Below are 21,997 nucleotides of genomic sequence, written 5' to 3'. Positions count from 1 at the left end.
CTACCGTATTTTTCGGACCATAAGACGCACTTTTTTCCCCCCAGAAGTGGGGGGGGGAAAGTCCCTGTGTCTTATGGTCCAAATATAGCCTACACATATACTTTAAAAAAAAAGTTTTTTTTACTTGCCCGGCTCTGTGTGGTCTCTGTGTGCTTGCCCGGCTCTGTGTGCTTGCTGCAGCCACTGTCCATTCCTCCGTGCCCAGAGTGTCTGCCCGCTCTGTAAACCCCGAGTGGTAGAGGAGTTCCCATGTATGCTAGTCAGCCTCCATGCCCTCGCTGCAGCCATATCTCCATGTCAGCCCAGGTGCGGTGTACGGTCACTGCGTAATCCAAACCGTAATCATCGCCTGTACCCCTTGCTGGCCCGTACTTCGTGCCCGGAAGAATGCCGTGTCTATTCCCCCAATCATTCCTGTCCGCCCTCTGTTGCCATGCTTGACTACTGGGTAGGCGTACTGTAGATCTCCGCCCACCGGTAAACTCCGCCCTCCGCTGGATGCCCTGATTGATAACGCCGCTACGTCAGAATTTCTCTTCATACTATTATACCGGTAACTGTCAAAATGTTTGTACTGCAACAAACTCCATACCGGTATATTGTATGCAGAGACTTTCTGTGATACCAAACCAATAACATTTACCATAATGTAAAACACTCTCCAGCCTCTTCTCTCACCACTACAATGTGTAGATACCCATAAACTATGCAAAGAAAACATAGAAAGTCTCTGCATGATTTATGGGTTTACACATTGTAGTGGTAACACTGAACTTTGCTGACAGCTTTTAGCCTTGTGAGAAGCTGGAAAGTGTTTTACACAGTACCGTAAATGTTATTGCTAAATCACAGAAAGTCTCTGCATACGGTATACAGGCAATATTCTGACTCTAGCGATGAGGAGTTCTTGGGGTTCTCATAAAACAAGCAGAACCTTTACCATAAATCTTCAACTTTATTCTAATTTATTACTGAAGTCTCTCGTTATTGTGTTTTACAGTACATTTTGTCTTTTGCTGACTGTATTTGTTAATAATGGTTCTAAATGGTTCTAAATGCTGCTGTTTACTTTACAGGGTTGATTACATGTGTTTATGACTGTGATGTTGGGTTTTAATGCACATAAAATATTTTAGGACACTATTTCTTTCAGAATCTTTTTTTCTTCATTTCCCTTCTCTAAAAACTGGTGCGTCTTATGGTCCGAAAAATACGATACTTCTCTACACTGAGGGAGGCAGGGAGTCCTGTTAGACTGGGCCAGCGGTCGGCAAACTCTTTAGTCAACAGAGCCAAATAGCAACAGCACAACGATTGACATTTCTTTTGAGAGCCAATTTTTTTAAACTTCTTGCTGAAACCGGTTTGACTCAGTGGATAGAGCGTTGGCCTGGGGACTGAAAGGTCACAGGTTCGATTCCGGTCAAGGGCATGTACCTTGGTTGCGGGCACATCCCCAGAGGGGGTTGTGCAGGAGGCAGCTGATGGATGTTTCTCTCTCATCGATGTTTCTAACTATCCCTCTTCCTCTCTGTAAAAAATCAATAAAATACATTAAAAAAATTAAACTTAAACTTATAACGCCACTTCTTCAAAATAGACTCGCCCAGGCCATGGTATTTTGTGGAAGAGCCACACTCAAGGGGCCAAAGAGCCGCAGGTGGCTGTAGTGCCTTAGATTGCTGACCACGGGACTAGGGACCTGAAATGAACAAACAGTGAGTGTGGGGGGAGCAGGTGAGGATGAGTCAGGGAGGAAAAGCACCCCAGGCGGAGGGACAGCCTGCATGAAGGCACGTCGACTGGCTTCCAGGGAATGACCCGAGGCCCTGGAATGCAGGCCTGAGTAGGATCGGGGAGGAGAGCACAGATAGGTGGAAGGACGATGGTGGATGACCTTGAGAACCAGGTGAAACTGGCTTCTACCACACGGATGTAAGTGGGGACTCTGCCAGAAAGGGGGGAGCATTCTGTGAGCCCCCAAACTGCTCTCCTCCACGCCCAGAAGCACTGACAGCCATGGCCAGGTCTGAACCCTGGGTTGCAGGGCGGATGGATCCCACTCCTTGGGCACCACAAGCAATGACCTCACTGAGCTTTCCTGTCTCAGCTTGACGAGCCGGTGCTGTCATGGCCTGTCGGCCCCAGTCCTGTCACACCCCAGTCAGCGAGGGGGGAGGGATATTTTTCCGGTGCCTCGGTTTACCTAACCACCCTTTTAAATATATTTCTATTTCAGAGAAGAAGGGAGAGGGCTAGAGAGAGAGAAATATCGATGATGAGAGAGAATCATTGACCAGCTGCCTCCTGCACATCCCATCCAATGGGGATCGAGCCTGCAACCCGGACATGTGCCCTGATTGGGAATCCAACCGTGACCTCCTGGTTCATGGGTTGATGCTCAACCATTGAGCCACGCCAACCAGGTCATAACCACCTATTTTTTTTTAAAATTGTGTTTTATTCTTTAAATATATATATTTTAAACTTATTTCTGAGAGGAAGAGCGAGGTAGAAACATCAATGATGAGGGAGCAGCCTTCTGCACACCCCCAACTGGGGATGGAGCCTGCAACCCGGACATGTGCTCTTGACCCGAATGGGACCGGGAACCCTTCAGTCCACAGGCTGACGCTCTGTCCACTGAACCACACCGGCTAGGACCTAACCACCCTTTTTAAACCAAGAGGATTTCCCCCACATAAACTGGCCCAAGTCTTGAGCTAACCTAGGCAGTTAGCTCACTGTGGCACGCCCCTCCTGGCTCCAGGGTTGGGGTACAGGTGGTCCTGGGTGAAGGCCGCTGCCCTAGCTGCCCTAGGAGGCCCCGACTCCAGGATCCTGTAACCGTGGTCCCACCCACAGTCCTTCCTTCCCCTCTAACCCTGGTCCGAGGCTCTCGCTACTGCGCCTTTAAACCCTCCCTGGCCTCGCCCCGCCCCGGGTCCGCCCCGTCCGAGGCGGGAGCCGCTGAAAACCCCCGGCCCAGCCCCTGCGACCCATTCGCCCTGCAGCCCCGCCCGCGTGCGCGCTCTCCTGCCCGCCCGACGGTAAGGAGGTTTCTTTTAATGGGTTGTGCTCGGGGTGCAGGGAGAACTTTCTAGAAAGCGAGAAGCCCCGTTGGCGACCAGCTGCACGGAGGCTGAGGACCCGAGGCTGGGGGGCCAGGGTCCGATGGCCGCGTCGCCCGCGCTGTCAGGGTCTGCCCAGCCCCGGCCGGCATTGCTGGGCCATGAGGTCAGGCCTGTTGCGGTGCACAGACGAGGGGGTGGGGGGGCATCTGCCATGATCAGGGGCTCGGGGTGTGCACCCCACGCGCAGCTCCCCCCGGGTCTCCTCGGGGGCGGCAGGGGGGGGGGGCGTCTGAGACGGGTTAGCTGTCCAAGCGACGGCGCGCCCACCCCGGGCCCCGGGGCAGCTCCGCGGCCCCGCACTGGCCGCGCTTCCTGGTCCCGGACACGTGCGGCGCCGCCCGCGCCCCGGGACAGCCCTGCGGTGCCTCCTGGGGACTCGGGGTCACGGGCTTGCGCTCCGGCGGCCCCACGATGGCCTCTCCCTCCCGGGCGCGGGCGGGAGGGGAGCCCCCTAGCGCGGGCACCGGGGGGCTGCAGCCCGGACCGCGCCCGCTGGGTGCCCTGCCAGCGGGAGGGGCGGCCGCTCCCGCGCCTACGGGCGCCCAGGCCCGCACCCCGCGCCTCCCGCTGCTCGGGGGGCCGGCGGGCTGCCCAGACCGCTGCGTCACCCCCGAGCCGGGGCCTGACTCACCGCGGCCGCCGCGGCCCAGGGTGTGGCCTGGAGGGGGCCGGACCCGGGGCCGGAAGTGGCCGCAGCCTTCCCGCCCTGCAGCCCCCGGGAGGGAGCCCGGGCCGGGGAAGTCCTGGGGGAGCCTGGGATCCGGGGGCTTCCAGAAGGCAGGGTGGAGAGGAGGGGGAGCTGCAGCGGAGGCCGTGCAGGAGGGGGGCACCCGGGGAGGGGGGCTCTCCAGGGCACCAGACACAGGGCCATCGCCCTGGCTCAGTCCCCTCCCCCCGTGTCTACCCCTAGTGCAAGCGGATGAGCTAAGCTGCAGGGGAGCCCGAGGGAGGGCGGGCCAGCAGGGTCCGGGCACCCCAGAACCAAGCAGTCTCCCTGCAAACCCCCTCTTCCTTCCCTCCGCCTGCCTGCCCCTCGCCCCCCCCCCCCAACCCTCCCACCCCGGGATTGGCCCCTGATCCCTTCTCCCCGCTCCTCTCCTCCCCACCGGAGGGGTCAGGTGTGGGGTGTTAGCTCAGAGTCCAGCTCTGATCCCAGGGCATGTTTTCTTCACCGGAACCACATTGTGGAGCTGCTTCTCTGCCCCAAGCGCAGACTTCCTCCTCCGCCAGGTGCGCCCTGCGCCCCCAGCCGCCTGCTCGAGGCCCGGCTTGCACCTGGCTGTGCCCGACAGCTGCTGGGAGGCGAGGCGGCCTCTTTCGCAAGGACCCACCTCTGCCCGCTGCCCGGAGCCTTGGCCACGCCCCTGTGCCGGGTGCCCCCACCCTGACCTGTGCCTGTGCCTGTTTGGTACACAGAAGCTATGGCAACTTCCCCCACCCCCCCTCCTCCTGCAGGCCTTGCGGCTTCCTGTTTGTAAGAGCTTGTGTTCGCCCCTGCTCACCGGCTCCTGGTGAGGGGCTGACCCCCGCGCTAGGTTTCCCACCGTTCTCGCTTCTGCTTGTTCCACGGGGCACTTTGCTCTGGGGACAGGGACTCCCTTTGGAATCCTTTGTCCCACTTCTGAGTTGGGAAGTCCCCCGGCCTTATCGGCACCAAGAATGGAGAGTCCCTTTGTCCTGCCAGTGAGACCTCCAGGAACCCTGAGTCTCCCCACCCCCACCCCGCATCCGCCTTCTCCTTGGCATTGGCCTGGGAGGTGAGGTAAGCTTCCAGCCCGGGGTCTGGGCAGGGCTGAGGGCCTGTGGCCTCTGCTCCTTTCCCAGCGAACGTGCCCTCCTGCGTGGGGCTGCAGGGCTGCTCCCACAGATGTAGGCAGGTCTCCAGGTTAGGTTACTTGCAGCCAACCTCTTCCCCCCACTTCCCCTCCAAGTCGTGTTCTGCTGTCGTTTTTCCTTTGGGGCCTGTGCTTGGGCATCTCACCCACAGCTTCTCCCCAGCCCAGCAGGCATCTGGCCACCTCCCCTTCCTTGGAGGGAGGGCAGCAGTAGGGCCTGTGGGTGTCACCAGGGTGGGCCACTCCTGCGCCAGCAGCCACGGCCCATCTGCCCTCGCCTGCTGGTGTGGGGCGGGGAGGAGAGCCAGCTGCCACAGCCTGGCGCGGCTGGGCCTGCCCCTTCCTGGAGTTCTGCCCTGTGACTGGCACCTCAGGGTTCTAGGGCAGTGGAGCCTGGATCCTGTAGCTGGAGGCTGAGACCCTGACAGCTGTGTCCAGGCGCCAGGCTGGGGGAGGGGCCCTCAGAACCCACCCGTGTCCAGAAGTGGCCTGCGGTGGGAGGGTCAGGCTCCGGGCTGCTCTCCTCCCCTAACCCCGGGGTGTGGGTTGATCCTTTTTCTGCGCTTCTTCTCTCCGGGCCACTGTGATCCCCGGGCGTGAGGCCCGTGGAGACACAGCCTTGAGCGGCCCCCAAGTCATAATAGGGAAGCTGCCCCCAGAAGAGAGGTCTGGACCTCGGGCTGGGGAAGGGCGGATTCCTGGGCAAGGACAATAGCCTCCAGCCCCCTCCCTTCCTCCCAGGCGTCCCGTCCAGCCCTGCCCCCGGGCGACAGGGGTCACAGGTCTAGACTGAGTGGTGGCCGAGCCGATGGGGCTGGTCTGGGGGAAATCCAGGCTCCTCTCCACAGGCCTCGGCCACTCGACTACCTGCCCTCCCCCAGCGGAGTGTGTGTGTGTGTATGTGTGGTTGTGTGGGGTCAAGGCCCAGACTGACATTTATCTGGCCCAGCTTTCAGGCCGGGGGAAGTGGGGTGGGGTGGGTTGCTCGCCCTTAATGAGGTTTAAAAATAACTGATTTATGGGGAGGATCTCTGCCGGAAATGTGCAGCTGGATAAGCTGCAGGGGAAAGGAGCTGCCCTGTGGGTGCAGGGTGGGGGAGGCGAGAGGGGACTGGCCCCAGACAGGACAGGGGGGGGTGAGAGGTGTGAGAGGGCTGGGGCAGCTGCTGCCCCTGGGGCCTGCTGACGTGTCCCGTCCCGAGGCCGCGCCTTCAGCCCACGGAGGGGGTGGTGGATGGGGATTGTTCAGCCCGGGGTGCCTGGGAGAGGGAGCCGGATGACTTCATCCCTTAAGTCTGCCCTGGCCCGGAGCCCGATATAGGCGGGAGTGGCTCCTCCTCTCCCTGGGAACAGGTGTGGGTCCCGGGGACCCCGCTGGACCCCGAATTCGGAGCCGCCAGGCAGCTAGCTCTGTCTCAGGCAGCCGGCTGCCCACCCGGGGAGGGGACGGGGTCCTGGCACCGGTGGCGTTGCCGCGGGGCCCCTGGGGGTGGGACCCAGGCAGCGAGGAGGTGGATGGGAACACGCTGCCCACACTCAGCGAGGTGCTGCCAACTCAGGCCGTGGATCAGGAAACCACCCAGCTCTTCCCAACCTCAGACTCAGTTCCTGCGTGTTTCTCCGTTCCTCCCTCTTTCCCGGCTTTCTCTAAAAATACCAGCCAGGGCTCCTGTACGAGTTCCCTGACGTAACAAATTACTACAAACTCCGTGACTTAAAGCAACATCTGTTTACTGTCTTACCGTTCTGAAGTCCCACCCAAGATCTCACTGGCTGACATCAGGGGTGGGAGGGCTGCTGGGGGGGGGCTTAGGAGAGAGTCCATTTTTCTTTTTCTAAAATATATTTTATTGATTTTTGCAGAGAGGAAGGGAGAGTTAGAAATATCGATGAGGGAGAAACATCGATCAGCTGCCGCCTGCACACCCACCACTGGGGATGTGCCCGCAACCACGGTACATGCCCTTGACCGGAATCGAACCTGGGACCCTTCAGTCCCACAGCCTGACGCTCTATCCACCGAGCCAAACCGGTGAGGGCATGGGAGTCCATTTCTTAACCTTTCCACCTTTTCGAGGTCACCTTGCCATATTCCAGCCTCTGCTTCCTTCTCACTCTCCCAACTCGGACTCGGCTGTCTCCCTCTTTTGCTTACGAGGACCCTTGTTCCTAGGAGACTGGGCCCCCTGGATGGTGCAGGTACTCCCCTCAAGATTCTTGTTTCGATCACACCTGCAGAATCCCTTCGTACCATGCAAGGCCGCATTCACAAGTAGGACATAGACACCTTTGAGGGCACCATTATTTTGCCTAGTAGAATTTTATTTTAATCCTCACCGAAGATAATTTTTTCATTAATTTCTAGAGAGAGTGGAAGGAAAGGAGGAGGGGGGGAGGGAGAGAGAGAGAGAGAGAAACATCAATACAGGAGAGACACATCCATTGGTTGCCTCCTGCCCACGCCCCTATGGGAGCTGGGGAACCTGCCACCAGGGTGTGTGCCCTTGACCTGACTGGGAATGGACCCCGAGATCCTTGGGTCCGAGGGCTGCTGCTCTAACCACTGAGCAAACGGGCCAGGGCTAAAATTTGTTTTTATTGCCTAGCTTCTCCTGGGCAGTTGTTCCTTTTGCCCTGCTTCTTCCAGGAAGCCCTACAAGCTGCTCCTGCCCATACGCTTTTCTGCATTCCTACAACATAGGGTCTGGCTGTGTAGTTGGGTATTTGTCGTGTACAACCCTTGCCCTCGAATGTGTGCTCACTTTGTCTCTGGTGGTACCTGGGCAACGTCAGGAGGAGCGACTTCTGCTGTACAATTTCCGCACAGAGTGTGGGTGCTCAGTTAGGCTTCCCACGCCACTCTCCCTTCTTTCTCCTTCCCAAATCCTTCTTCCCAGGCCTGAAAAAAGCAGGGCTGCCCCAAGACCGGTTTGGCTCAGTGGATAGAGCGTCAGCCTGCGGACTGAAAGGTCCCAGGTTCGATTCCAATCAAGGGCATGTATCTTGGTTGCGGGCACATTCCCAGTGGGAGGCGTGCAGGAGGCAGCTGATGGATATTTCTCTCTCATCGATGTTTCTAGCTCTATCCCTCTCCCTTCCTCTCTGTAAAAAAAAATCAATAAAATATATATTTTTAAAAAAGCAGGGTTGGGATTAGAATGACTAGTTTGCCTTTGTTAAAACTTACCATCCCAAACCGGGGGCTAACCTCCCTCTCTTGACCTTGTTTTACCCCTTTATTCTATTCCCGTGGGCTTTACATTTCATTTTAGTAGTGGAACCACTTAAATGAAACTTAGTGGAAGCCTTAATAATAGACAGAGCGCATGGCACGGGGATGGGAACCCAAGGTGGCCTGGGTGGCGGAGCTCTGAGCAGTGATGAGCGCTCCCTCCCTCGGCAGCTGTCCTCACCTCCGGGAGCCGCCCCGGGGGTGTGATGTGTGTCCTGGCAGGCAGAGCCCCCCGCCCCACACACGGCCTTCAGAGCGCTGACCGAAGGCTTGGGTGTGCCCCCTTCCCAGCTCCCCACAGCCACCGCCGCCCTTCAGAATGGCCAACAGGGGGCCCGCCTACGGCCTGAGCCGGGAGGTGCAGCAGAAGATCGAGAAGCAGTACGACGCAGACCTGGAGCAGATCCTCATCCAGTGGATCACCACCCAGTGCCGCAAGGACGTGGGCCGGCCCCAGCCCGGGCGGGAGAACTTCCAGAACTGGCTCAAGGATGGCACGGTGAGAGCTGGGCCCCTCTGACCGGAGTGCTGGGAGAGCAGGGCCGGGCCTGGGGACAGGGATTGTTTCACCCGGAGAATGAGGGCATTCCCGACCCGACTTCTTCCTGAGCCTGGAGAGAGGATGCACACTCCCTCCCTCGCACTGAGCGGAGGGGAGCCTGTGTGTGTGCATATGTGTGTGTGTGCATATGTGTGTGTGTGCATATGTGTGCGTGTGTGTGTGTGTGTGTGTGCATATGTGTGCGTGTGCGTGTGTGTGTGTGTGTGTGTGTGTGTGAGAGTGAATGGGCCTCTGCCATGGAAGGCCCTAGGTGACACCAGATGCTCTAAGGGAGGAACTGTTGATATTAAGACATCGAGGTTTTCACTCTGACCGCAGAGGTGGCCTGGCAGGAGCCTGAGGCTGACTCGGGTGTGGTCAGTGGGAGAGAAACCTGTGGTCACTGCCTCTGGCCTGAGGGTGGAGCTTGCTGCTCTTCCGTGGGCGTGACCTCATCTCCACACCTGCTGCCTTCCCCTCCCTCCCAGGTGCTGTGTGAGCTCATCAACGGGCTGTACCCCGAGGGGCAGGGCCCCGTGAAGAAGATCCAGGCCTCCACCATGGCCTTCAAGCAGATGGAGCAGATCTCCCAGTTCCTGCAAGCAGCCGAGCGCTACGGCATCAACACCACCGACATCTTCCAGACGGTGGACCTCTGGGAAGGTGGGCGGGGCCACGGCGCCTCATCCAGGGGACCAGAGACCCGGCCGGCCATCTTAACCAGGGGGATGGGGCAGGTTCCTGGCGTTCTGAGGACACACAGGGGTGTGGCCGAGTAGACCTGTGTGCCCTCGCACGTGTGTTTTGCACGTGTATGCACTCACACGTGTGCGCCCTCGCACATATATGCATCTTATGTGGAGCTGACCATGCTGGGGGCTGGGGTGGGAAAAGGGATGGGGGTGAAGAGGAGAAGAATTTGGAAGCTGGGCCTGCTGGCTTAGGGGTGCAGGTGGAGCCCAGGCACCCAGGACCTCTGCTGAGGCCGACGCCCCCTTGTCCTCCCCAGGAAAGAACATGGCCTGCGTGCAGCGGACGCTGATGAACCTGGGCGGGCTGGCGGTGGCCCGGGAGGACGGCCTTTTCTCCGGGGACCCCAACTGGTTCCCTAAGTGAGTATGGCTGGGGCTGCCCACTCCTGCCCCCAGGAAGCAGCTGGCCCTTTACAGAGGACTTTATTTTATTTTTAAATATATTTTATTGATTTTTTACAGAGAGGAAGGGAGAGGGATAGAGAGTTAGAAACATCGATGAGAGAGAATCATCGATCAGCTGCCTCTTACACACCACCTCCTGGGGATGTGCCCGCAACCAAGGTACATGCCCTTGACCGGAATCGAACCTGGGACCCTTCAGTCCGCAGGCCGTTGCTCTATCCACTGAGCCAAACCGGTTAGGGCACAAAGTACTTTGACCTTCTTCGTTTACTTCATCCTCTGGTCCGGGACTCCATGGGAGGGGTGAGGAGGTGGCTTCAGAGAGCTCAAGGACAGAGCTGGCAATGCTCTCTGTCCAGGAGGACTTTACTGGGACAGCCTCAACCTCCTCCTCACCAACCCTCCCTCTCCACCTAGGAAGTCCAAGGAGAACCCCCGGAACTTCTCAGACAACCAGCTGCAGGAGGGCAAGAACGTGATTGGGTTACAGATGGGCACCAACCGCGGGGCGTCGCAGGCGGGCATGACCGGCTATGGGATGCCACGCCAGATCCTCTGATCCGCTCCCAGCCCTGCTCCTGCCCTCCCCGGATGGTTAATATATAGAGAGATATATTTTAGCAGTGACATTCCCAAGAACCCCTGCAGCCCTCCGGCTCCTCTCTGCCAGGGGGAGGGCCTGGCCTGGCCTCTCTCCTCTGGGGTGCCCAGTGGCGCCCAATGGCGGCCTCCCCCTGTGCTTACTAATACATTCCCTCCTCCAATCACACAGAAACTGGACCAACTGGCCTCTTCTCCCCTCCCTCCCCCGACCCCGGGACCAAAATTTAGGGCATCTTCCTCCTCCTCCATACCTCTCCTCCCCTGACCTCTCGATCATTCCATGGCTGGGGTCAGCGACGCTGCCTTTGGGCCTGCCTTCCACAAACATGCCTCCCCCCGCTGTGGCTGCAGAGACTTAATTTATAGGGAGGGGTCCGTGGCAGCTGCCACCCTGCCACAGCTGGCCTGGGCTCACCACACACTGGAGGCAGCCTGCCCTGGCAGAGGCCCTCCTGGCTTCTCATTTTCCATTCCCCTCGCTGTGGCTAAGGGGCGGGGGAGGGGAGAGGGGAGGGAGGGCTGCCCCCTCTGGGTTGGGGCTGGAAGAATCTGAGTGCTGATTTTGAATAAAGAATCTCCCTTTTTATGGACGGTCTCTGGCTGGCTGTGTGTGGGGTCCCTGAGCCCACTGTTGGAGAGGAATTATGGGGTGGGGTGGGGGGGACTGCAAGACTGAAGAATATCCGGGAGGTTTTTGAGTGAAAGCTTACAATCCTTACCCTCATCTTCGATTCCCTTCGTCTTTTCCTTTTGGTTTAGGTGAGGGAGGTTGGGGTTGAGAAGGGATAGGCCCTCTCAGCTCCTCTTGGGCGGGGAGCCATCATGCAGAGTATGTGGGCAGTGTCGGCAGGGCACGGGGCCTTGACCTACCCCAGGAATTGGGCAGTACGTCCAGGTGCTTCTGGCTGGGCTCCTGCCAGCCGGCAGCTTCTCGGGCACTGCAGGAGGGGGGCTGGTGGCTGGTACAGCCCTGGGTGCTGGCAGGTCTCGGGGGGGAGGCCACTCTTGCAGGCCCAGGGCAAGGTGGCCAGGTTAGCTGGGGGCCCTACCTGGGGTTTCCACGGTGAAATGGTGGGGAGCTGAGGAGTGAGCAGAGAGTTGGTGGTGACGGCTGGAAGGAGGAAGCCTTGTTGATCTATCCCATGAAGTTGAGAGCTGCAGGCTGGGGCCAGACTGGCAGCAAGCTTCCCTTCCAGACCAAGATGGTCGGTTTTGGGGTCAGGCTGTTCTGCACTCCTAGCTCTCCCCCAGGCGTGAATGTTCCACCCTTAGTTCCTAACCCCTGTGTACTCCATGGCCTTCCCAGCAGGCTCTGTGTTGAGAGACCCTGGGCCAGCCTCCCACATCAGGTCCCCCACCAATCAGCCAGCTCAGGGGCCTGGTCTAGTCTACACATCTGTTTCCTTAGGAGGGGAAAGCCCCCTCTCCGCCTAGTGTCTTCTCCCACCATCCCCCTGCCCCACTGTGGCTCCCTCTGCCAAGAAGCACCTACTGTGCGGAAGGCCCTTGCCAGGGCTGTTTGTGCAGGAGCAGCCAGCCCAGTGCCTCAGCCTGTCTGCCCACACTGGCTAGAAGATGGGATTTGCATGCCAACTGCAAAGACTTGCAAATACCTTATCCTTGGGCCATGGTGAAGATAAGATAGGCTGCCGCCTCTGAGCTGATTCCCTGGGGCTAGCCACCCCTCCACCCCCTTTATCTCCCATTCTGGAAGGTTTTGTGGAATGCCACCGGGAGTGACGTCATTACAGAAAAAGCATTGAATTCACGGATATTTATACTAAAAAAGCAGCCCATGATTGGCCACCTGCCACACAAGTTCATGGGACAGCATGGTACAGAGGCCGGAGAGAACCAGTCTTCTACCCTCGGATTCTGACAATAGTCCAGAGGTGGATGCTCCTGTATTTCCTCCTTTTGTTTCTTCATGAGCACACTGGGTCAGACATTTGCCCAAGGTCACTTAGTGGGGGGACAGGGATCCGAGCCCAGGTCAACCTGGCTAAATCTGTGCCCTCCTAGGCTCAGCAAGAAGAGAGGCTGTGTGTGTGTGTGTGTCTGTTGGTGGGGTGTATGTATGTGTGTGTGTGTGTGTGTGTGTGTCTGTTGGGGTGTATGTGTGTGTCGGTGTGTGTCGGTGGTGTGTGTGTGTGTGTGTGTCTGTCGGTGGGGTGTATGTGTGTGTGTGTGTCGGTGTGTGTCGGTGGTGTGTGTGTGTGTGTGTGTGTGTGTGTGTGTCGGTGGGGTGTGTGTGTGTGTGTGTGTGTCGGTGGGGTGTGTGTGTGTGTGTCTGTTGGTGGGGTGTATGTGTGTGTCGGTGTGTGTCGGTGTGTGTCGGTGTGTGTGTGTGTCGGTGGTGTGTGTGTGTGTGTGTGTGTGTGTGTCGGTGGGGTGTGTGTGTGTGTGTGTGTGTGACCAAAGGTGCTGAATGAATGGGAATCCCCCTGCGCTCCTGTGCCTGAGTCCCCTGGGCCGGTGGCCCACTGCCCTGCCAGCCCAGGGTCTCAGCAGCCCTCCTGCCTCAGCAACCAGTGCTTCCCCACATTACTTTCCAAAAGCTAAGAACCCAAGAGGCCAGCACTCCCTTCAGCCAGAGGAGCGGAGGTTGGGAAGGGGATGGAGAGGGGGTGTTGCCCTGGGCAAATGCAGGGTGCCCTGAGGATTTGGGGTCAGCGGGAGGAGGGCAGGAGGAAGAGAGAGGAGCCAACTTTGGCTCATTGACTCTGCCTTCAGCCTTGAAGCGGAAAATCACCGTAGAGGTGGGGAGAAAGTAGGCTCGGGGTTTTGTGGCTCAGGGAAAGGGGAGGGAGGCCGAGGGAGGGCTTCAGCAGCCCCACCTCGTTTGGCTGGCCTCTCTGTGCGGTTTACTCCTGCACCTGTGAGCGGGTGTCCAGGTGTGTGAGGTGAGTCTATGATGGCGAACGGAAGCTGCCTGTGAGCATGTGTTTACTGAGGACCGGGGACTGCGGGTGCAGAGAGGCGAGCGTCCTGTGTGGTGGGTGTGTGAGCATCTGAGATTGTGCGGGGAGAACAGCATGTCCCATTCCTACCTCGACAGCCAGCCGAGGGAGGCCGTTGAGAGCTTGGCAAACAGCCGAGGAGCAGTGAACAGGGAAAGGGCAGGGCCCCAGGGCCCCAGAGCGGGAACAATAAAGGGCCCGGGATCAAATTTGTTGCCCAGAAGGCTAAAGGGTAAATTAGTAATTGTCTCTCCTCACAAAGAAATCCATGTCAGTCCCAGGGGCTCTGGAGGCAGATGAGAAGAAAACTGCACTGAGGTTACACAGGGAGAAATGAGATTAGACAAAGAAAAATTAGCCTCTTGACTCTGAAGGTCGCTGGCCTCTGCAATCTCTTAAGGGTCAGGAGGAGGAGCTTTAGCAATAGAACAAGTCTGATCTTTTTAAGGTGGAAGATGGAAAGTTCTGCCTGGGTATGCTCAGATACACCCATTTCTTTCTTTTTTTAAAATTAAATATATATTTTATTGATTTATTTATTTATTTATTTATTTATTTATTTTTTACAGAGAGGAAGGGAGAAGGAGAGGGAAAGAGACTTAGAAACATCGATCAGCTGCCTCCTGCACTCCCCGCACTGGGGATGTGCCTGCAACCAAGGCACACGTCCTTGACCAGCATCGAACCCGGGACCCTTTAGTCCGCAGGCCGATGCTCTATCCACTGAGCCAAACTGGTTTTGGCTACACCCATTTCTTCATTTGTGCATTCATCCATTCAACAGTTTTTGGGTTCTACTCTGTCAGGCCTTATGGGGGGGTATGAAGATTCTTGTATGATCTTTTTGCTCCCATTGCCCAGTGCTGTGGGGGTGAAACGCAGATAGCAGTTCCGATAACCCAGAGGCCAGTGATACTCGTCTGTGGAGGAGTGCAGATGGGGCTCTTCTCAATGGACCGGCCCCCAACCGCCCAGTCCTGGGCCATCTCCAGAGGGGAGGGGAGGCTGGTGGTGGCATTTTGGCAAGCTGAGGGCACTTATCGGGGTCCTTTCCCCAGTCCGCCCTGGCAGTGGTGCTGCAGGTTAGAGGGACTCCTCCGGAACAAGGAGCAGCCACTGGCTGTGGTGAGAGATCACGTGTCAGGAGAGGGCGAGCGGACAGTTCTTTCCTGCCTGCGGTGGGGGTGGGCCCCGAGGCCTGAGGCCCAGGGAGGGACAGATCCACATCACTGGGCACGGGGAACGGAGGGTTGTACCAACATGTCCACACCAGGGCTGTCACACCTTTTCGTCCCCTGTCGCAGGACCTGACTTTGGAACTGTGTTTCCGCCGGAGAGAGGTGGCTCAGTGTGGGAACGAGCCATGCTGCTGATGCTATGCGTGACCACTTTCCTGCTGGTCCATGTGCTGGGAGCTTTAGCTATGTTTTTTCCTTCATTATTTCAAAACATGTTTCTTGCCGAAACCGGTTTGGCTCAGTGGATAGAGCATCAGCCTGCGGACTGAAAGGTCCCAGGTTCAATTCCAGTCAAGGGCATGTACCTTGGTTGGGGGTACATCCCCAAGAGGGGATGTGCAAGAGGCAGCTGATCCTCTCTCATCAATGTTTCTAACCCTCTCTCTTCCTTTTTTTTTTTTTTTTTTGTAAAAAAATCAATAAAATATATTTTAAAAAATAAAAATGTTTCTTGAGCGCCTATTCATGGCAAGACCTCTGCTGGGTGCTGGGGGATAGAGCAGCAAACAAGACACACACAGTCGCTGCCCTCCCCGGAGGAGCTGGAGAAGCAAAGAGCCAGTTGCCACACAGTGATATGGGGTGTGAGGAGAGTCGGACACTGAGGTGCTGAGCACAGGAGGGAGGGCAGGGAAGGCTTCTGGAAGCGGCCGATGTCTGAGCTGAGGAGTGAAGGACGGTGAGCAGCGTGAAGGAGAGCGTCGCGGGCTGGTGTGCGCATGTGCGCTGGCTGGACCTGAGAATGTCTGTGTTTATAGGTGCAAGGTGCTGAGCAATGCAATGGAGAAGGGGAGTCAGGGCCAGACTGCCCAAGGAACCTCAAAGTCAGAGGAATAATTTTGGACACTTCATTTGGGCATGGGGAGCCACGGGAGGGTTTACACAGGGGAATGAAGAGATAAGAGTTGTGCTCTAGCCCAAACCGGTTTGGCTCAGTGGATAGAGCTGTGGCCTGCTGACTTAAGGTTCCCAGGTTCGTTTCCGGTCAAGGGCATGTACCTTGGTTGTGGGCACGTCCTCAGTAGGGGGTGTGCAGGAGGCAGCTGATGGATGTTTCTCTCTCATCGATGTTTCTAACTCTCTATCCCTCTCCCTTCCTCTCTGTAAAAAAAATCAATAATAATAATAATTAAAAAAAAAGTTGTGCTGTATTTAGAAAGTTTCCTTAGACAGCAGGGTAGAGAGCAGTCTAGCGGAGGGAGGACTGTGAGGCATGCGGGCGTGAGGAGGGTATTGCCGTTGTCCAGGCTGTGGTGAGAGGGGCCTGGGTTAAGGGGAGGGCCAGGGGGATGGATTTCAAGATGGTGCAGTGCTCTCTGCTCGGCTGTGGAGCGTGGAGATGGGGGAGAAGGGTCTAGAATAGGGGTGTCGAACTCAATCAGAGAAGGGGCCAAAATCTAAAATCCAGCCTAAATCGCGGGCCGAATGGTTTACTGAACAGTCATAAACTGTCATTGTGATGGAAACGCAGTGGGGTGCAGTGATGACAGCGCGGTGTGGGCCACATTGCAAGGCCTGGCGGGACGGATTTGGCCCGCGGGCCTTGTGTTTGACACATGTGGTCTAGAAAGACAGGCTGCTGGTTTCAGCAACTAAGCAAATTGTGTTGTCTGTGGCTGGGATGGGAAATCAGGAGGAGGGGCTTGAGTTCACCCCAAATTACAGAGTGGGGCTAACATGGGGGCAAGAGCAGGTCTACAGTTGTCTGTGTGGAAAACAGAACAATAATTAATGCGCACACCCTGTGTTTTGAGTACGCATGACTGTAAACCTACGTTTGCCACGCCGGTATTATTCTCTCCCATTTTACGGATGAGAAAACGGAGGCTGAGGGAGCAAAAGGAACTTGCAGAACCCAGGCAGCGGCTGACCTGGGATTTAAACTTTGCGAAATAAGTCCAAGCTAATGGTTCTTCCTATCACAGGGCTCCCCGGGGCGGGGGCTGACCGTGGGGAAGGGTTTGGTCGGCAGCCAGCATGAGCTGCAGTTTTTCTGTGGGTGGAGGTCGGGCCACCGTGAGGAAGAAGAGGGCGAGCCTGAGAAGAGGTGCAGAAAGTCCAGTTTTGCAGGAGCCGCCCCTTTAAGGCAGATGAAGATCTGGCAGCTTCAGAAAGGACTGGATGGAGAGACCCCGAGGCCCAGCCCCTTGGATCCCACAATTTAGGATTTCTGTCCTCAAGGCTCCCTGACCTTTTGGAGCTCCCTGACAACCCAACTTCTCCCTCCAGCAATAAACGCCACCACCACAAGCACCAGGACAGTTCCGAGAGCTTTTCTTTCGGGGGAAGTCCATAGGAATAATCCCAGGGGCCTCGTCACCTCTTGGGGAGGTTTCAGTATTTGTAACTCTTTGGAGAGAAGGAAGAAACGGAAACCTAGAGGCTGTAAGGGATGTGCCAGGTCCCAGGGTTCTTGGGAGCAGAAAGCATACCTAGCCCGGCCAGTGTGGCTCAGTGGTTGAACATTGACCTATGAACCAGGAGGTCACGGTACAATTCCAGGTCAGGGCACAGGCCCGAGTTGCAGGCTCAATCCCCAGTAGGGGGCGTGCAGGAGGCAGCTGATCCATGATTCTCTCTCATCATTGATGTTTTTCTCTCTCTCCTTCTCCCTCCCTTTCTGAAATCAATAAAAGTATTTTTTACAAAAGAAAGCATACCTGTGTGTCTGCATGAGGCTCGGAGCAGTAGCGCTTGGCTCAGAAGGAGCTCCAGCAAGGTTTGTGCTCTTGAATTGGTTCTGTGTCTACTAGAATCCGGGTGTCTGGATGCCTATTACTCACTGGAAATTGAAAAGACCCGAAGTCAAGCACCCCTGGGGATGAGGCTGGCTGCAGACCTTAGCGGACCAGGGTGTTGGGGCTTCCCCGTCTGTCCTGTATCTTCCCCCAGCCCTGCCACCAAGAGTCCCAACTTGATGAAATGTATTCTGCTCTCTAAGTGCTGTCCTCAGACTGCACTGAGCCGCTTGGGGTGCTGGTTAGAAATACAGATTCAGCCCTGACCGGTTTGGCTCAGTGGATAGAGCATTGGCCTGCAGACTGAAGGGTCCCAGGTTGGATTCCAGTCAAGGGCATGTACCTTGGTTGTTGGCACATCCCCTAGAAGGCAGTATGCAGGAGGCAGCTGAATGATGTTTCTCTCTCATCGATGTTTCTAACTCTCAATCCCTCTCCCTTCCTCTCGGTAAAAAATCAATAAAGTATATTTTAACAAAATGCAGATTCAGGCTGAGAATCTTCAATGGAGGCCTGGGGGGTGGTGCCTTACGTTGGCACTTTAACCCCCCCCCCCCCCCCCATAATTTCCAGGCACTGTCTGAGGAGGCTGGAGGGAAGCTTTTCCAACATGAAAACCGAGGGCCCTGGCCGGAGGCCTTGAATGGGAGTTGCCCTACCCCTGACCTTGCACTGTTTGGTGACTGTAGCTGGGTTGCCAGGGGAACGTATAACTTCCTGGCGTTGGCGGTTTTCCTCTCCTTGGCCTTATCTCAGCATCTGACACCCAGTCCAGGCCCGTGCTGGTCTCACACGTAGGTGGGAAACGAGTGCCAGCCAAGTGGAGGTGAGTCCAGGCACCACTGCCAGGCCGCCCGCCGCCTGCCCGAGGACCTGGGCTGGGCTGGAGGGTGGAGGTGAGGTTTTGAAGGGGGTTGGAGGAGGCCGTAGATTCCTTAATGCCTTTTTTCTTGGCCTGAGGGACATCTAGCCAGTGGGAATGTGGCCAGGTTGGGGGAGGGGTGGAAGGGTGGGGAATACGTGACCGGCAATGGGGCTCTCTCTGTCACTTCTCTGGAGATTCGGTTCCTCATTCACTGGGTGGAGGGCACCACTACCAGGCGATATTGCCCTTCCGGCCTGTGTCCTCTCCTTCTCCCTTCCCCTTCACCCTGGATCCAGGGTCTCCAGCTGCAGGCACCTCCCAGGAGTCCCCACTTCTGCTCCCATCCCCATATCCCTTCCCCGCACCCCTCCTCTCTCCGCGGTGCCCACCGTCTATCTCCTGGGTCCCGAAATGCTTCGTTCCTCATACTCTCCCTGCTCCTGCCCTGCGCCTAGTCTCCCAGGCTGTAAGGATGAGAGAGGGAGTTTTGAAGAAAGAGGGGAGGCAGCAAATCCTTGGAGGGAAATGATTTAGGCACTTACATGTTTGTGTGTTCAGCCCTCCTTTGTTTTCGAAGGACGTGAAGGTAGAGTTTGAGAGTTCAAGTGTTCCAGGAAGAAGAGGGGGAGGAAAGTGACCTTCCCGGCGCCCTTGCAGCTGAGGATTTGCAGTCTGATTCCGGTGGAGTTCAGACTGCACAGCGGACCAAGCCATTTCCCCACGCCCACCCGACGCCCTTCACTCTGCAGGAAGGAAAAGGGAGGAAAAGCAGCAGGCGCCCTGTCCATTGGCTGGTGAGCCTGTCTTCTCTTCACAGAGCCTCTCTTTGGGGCTATCACCCCGTCTCCCAGACAAGCAAACGTGGGGGGCAGCCTGCCCAAGGTCTCTCAGCTGTGGTGGTGAGCCAGGGCTCAAACCCTGCTGGTCTGGCCCCTGCTTCCTTCCTCACTGGTTTGCCCCAGGCAGGCCACGCCTGGGGAGCTGCTAGGCTGAACTAGATGGAGTGACTGGCCGTGAACAGCCTAGAAGAATCCGTGCTTTTCTGAGAACTGAGCGGGCATCCCAGAATTCTCTCCACAGGCAACTGTAACCCCTAAAATAGGAGCAGAGCTGCCCAGGGCAAAGGAGGCAGGCCTAGAGGAAGGAGGTGGGGCTCTGTCCTGAAGAATTCCCAGGATGTGTGTAGCATGGAGTTCAGAAAAAACACGAGCAAAATAGACCATCACCAACAAAAAGTCACATACACGCAACACAGACTCTTCCATGGCAATGTGGCAGCCCCATCATTTTTGTTCATTCCACATATGGGGCCTCCTACCCTCATCCCACCGCACTCTCAGCATCTCTGATTCCTAGGTTCACTGGCAGGTTCCTAAATGCATTTCAAGGAGAGAGGGAGGGAGGAGGGAGGGAGAGAGGGAGGGAGGGAGGGAGGGAGGGAGGGACAGAAGGAGGGAGGGAGGAGAGAGCCAGGAATCAATCTTTCTTCTCACACAGGAGACATGCTCAAGTGAGAGTCCAGACTTGTCATTTTAACCAAATGGCTCCTCTGGGTCTTGTCTCCCAGACTCGTCCTATTTAAATGTGCTTATTCATCACAGAATCAAAATTCCGACCCCTCCCGCCTCAGCCAGAGTGTGGAGCACCTCAGACGGCCAGGCTGGCAGAGTGGGGCCTGCCTGACCAGCCCCCAGGAAGGCTCCAAGGCCCAGTGGGGTGAGGAGGGGCGGTGGGACCCAGGCCAACCCGGGGTTGCTGGGCTCTGCTCCCAGCTCCTCTCTTGGCGTGGAGCTCCTGGCTCCTGGCTCCTGGCTTCTGGCCCCTGGCCCCTAACCAGCAACCCGTGTTCATTCGGAGCCGTCTCTGGGAGTGGCAACCCAGAAGGAAGAGTCACGGAGCCACAGGGAGGAGGGGAGTGGTTAGGATTGGGCTGATAATCTAGGTAGATACCTGCTATTCCTCAGGCACCTTCAGCTTCTTAAAGCTTCTCCATTGTTCTCGCCTGTGGGGCCGTGAGACAAACAGATGAGAGTGAAATGTGAGTTTGGGGATGGTATAGAAGGAAGACCCCAAAGATGCCAGCAAGTAGAAATGAGAGGAAGAAAGGAAGGGCTCAGGGGAGAAGGTGAGAGAAGGCGGTGAGGGGATGAATGGGAACCCTCCCATCCCCACTGGATATGGCTGCAATATTTTTAAAAAAATATTTTATTGATTGATTTTTTATAGAGAGGAAGGGAGAGGAATAGAGAGTTAGAAACATCAATGAGAGAGAAACATCAATCAGCTGCCTCCTGCAAACAGCCTCCTGGGGATGTGCCAGCAACTAAGGTACATGCCCTTGACCGGAATCAAACATGGGACCTTTCAGTCCGAAGGCTGATGCTCTATCCACTGAGCCAAACCAGTCAGGGCATGGCTGCAATTCTGAGCAAAGATTTGCTGAGAAGGATAGGCTGCCCTTTTTATTTATTTATCCAATTTTGGAAGCCCCATTGAAGAGAAATAATACAAAATCATTGATATTAAATTGATTGCAGGCGCAAACATTTATTTAGAATAATAAACCACAATAAATTATAAAAAGTTAAAAACCTGGCAAGTACTTTAGACATAATATCTAGAAGAGTTAGATTTGTAGGAAACAACTCTCAAATAGTTCATCCTTTTGAATGGACTTTTTTGGCTGCTTATTCTTTGTCTCTTCAAATGACAATGGCTTTAAAATATTACTTTATATAGAAAGGATGATAAGTCAGTCTTTCCTCTGGCATGGATGGATCAATACCCTTATTATTATGTTGCATTTGAATGTTTCATTTTACAGTTTGTGGCTGGTAAAATCATATGAGTTTTTATGATGTCAAATTGGGAACATCTGTGTTGAATTTCTTATATGAGTTGTAGGATTTCAAGACATTGTTCAGTAATTAGTCTTAAATGTTCTTTGAATTGGTGGTACTCATTAACCAGATTTTCCTCATTTTTGTGTAATAATATGAGTTTTATGCAATATTCATCAATGTCAAATTTTTATGTCTAATGGAGAAATTTAATATTTCCCCCAGGTATTCATATCATTTTCTTCTCCTTGTTAATTGGATTATCAAACAACTCAAGTGCTTGTTTATTATATTTAAAATTTGTATATTCCTTTTACCTTTTTTGATAGGATCTGAAAATTTTTGTTACAATGTGCTTCTCAATTTTAAAAGATTTTCTACTGATTTCATGGTTAATTTTTTTTATCACTTGTTTCATAAGTTCATAATTTTTAAAAATTGATTTTAGAGAGAGAGAGAGGAAGGGAGAAAGAGAGAGGGAAAGAAACATCAATATGAGAGAAAAACATGTATTGCAACCTCCTGCATGTGCCTGACTGGGAATCGAACCCTCAACCTGGGTATGTGCCCTGACTGGAAACTTAACTGGCAAAAGGTGCTCGGGGTGATGCTCAACCAAGAGAGCCATAGCAGCTAGGAATAAATTCATTATTTTTAAAATTGAGATTATAATTAGCATATAACATATGAGTTTCAGGTGTACAACATAATTATTTGATAATTTTATGTAAATCGCAAATCAATCACCACAATAAGTGTAGTTAACATCTGTCACCATACTCTCGGCAATTTTCAGATACCGGTAGACATCACAGTATTGTTAACTAGTCACTGTCTGTACATTGTATCCTGAA

The 21,997-nt window shown here is 55.3% G+C and overlaps 1 protein-coding gene and 1 long non-coding RNA gene across 2 annotated transcripts; both read left to right on the top strand.

Moving 5' to 3' along the window:
- The first annotated feature begins 2,897 nt into the window (after positions 1–2,897).
- TAGLN2 (transgelin 2) lies at positions 2,898–11,090 on the top strand. Its single transcript, XM_036442734.2, has 5 exons — positions 2,898–3,050; positions 8,493–8,700; positions 9,231–9,405; positions 9,752–9,854; positions 10,317–11,090. The coding sequence occupies exons 2-5, from the start codon at positions 8,521–8,523 to the stop codon at positions 10,456–10,458; spliced, it is 600 nt and encodes a 199-aa protein (XP_036298627.1). The 5' UTR covers positions 2,898–3,050; positions 8,493–8,520; the 3' UTR covers positions 10,459–11,090.
- A 290-nt stretch (positions 11,091–11,380) lies between these two features.
- LOC118721603 lies at positions 11,381–15,609 on the top strand. Its single transcript, XR_004988780.1, has 3 exons — positions 11,381–11,391; positions 14,534–14,544; positions 15,442–15,609. It is a non-coding gene; the product is annotated as an uncharacterized LOC118721603 (long non-coding RNA).
- The last annotated feature ends 6,388 nt before the right edge of the window (positions 15,610–21,997 follow it).

This window comes from Pipistrellus kuhlii, unplaced genomic scaffold, assembly GCF_014108245.1.
Source record: "Pipistrellus kuhlii isolate mPipKuh1 unplaced genomic scaffold, mPipKuh1.p scaffold_m20_p_18, whole genome shotgun sequence".
Classification (NCBI taxonomy): domain Eukaryota; kingdom Metazoa; phylum Chordata; class Mammalia; order Chiroptera; family Vespertilionidae; genus Pipistrellus; species Pipistrellus kuhlii.
The sequence above is the reverse complement of the archived record's forward strand: the minus strand, read 5'-3'. Positions and strand labels throughout refer to the sequence as shown.

Bases quoted from the DNA above. Each gene is read 5' to 3' on its own strand.
- TAGLN2 (XM_036442734.2), top strand. From the start codon at position 8,521: ATGGCCAACAGGGGGCCCGCCTACGGCCTGAGCCGGGAGGTGCAGCAG. The intron at 8,701-9,230 runs GTGAGAGCTGGG...CCTCCCTCCCAG, and splicing joins ACTGGCTCAAGGATGGCACG to GTGCTGTGTGAGCTCATCAA. The intron at 9,406-9,751 runs GTGGGCGGGGCC...TGTCCTCCCCAG, and splicing joins GACGGTGGACCTCTGGGAAG to GAAAGAACATGGCCTGCGTG.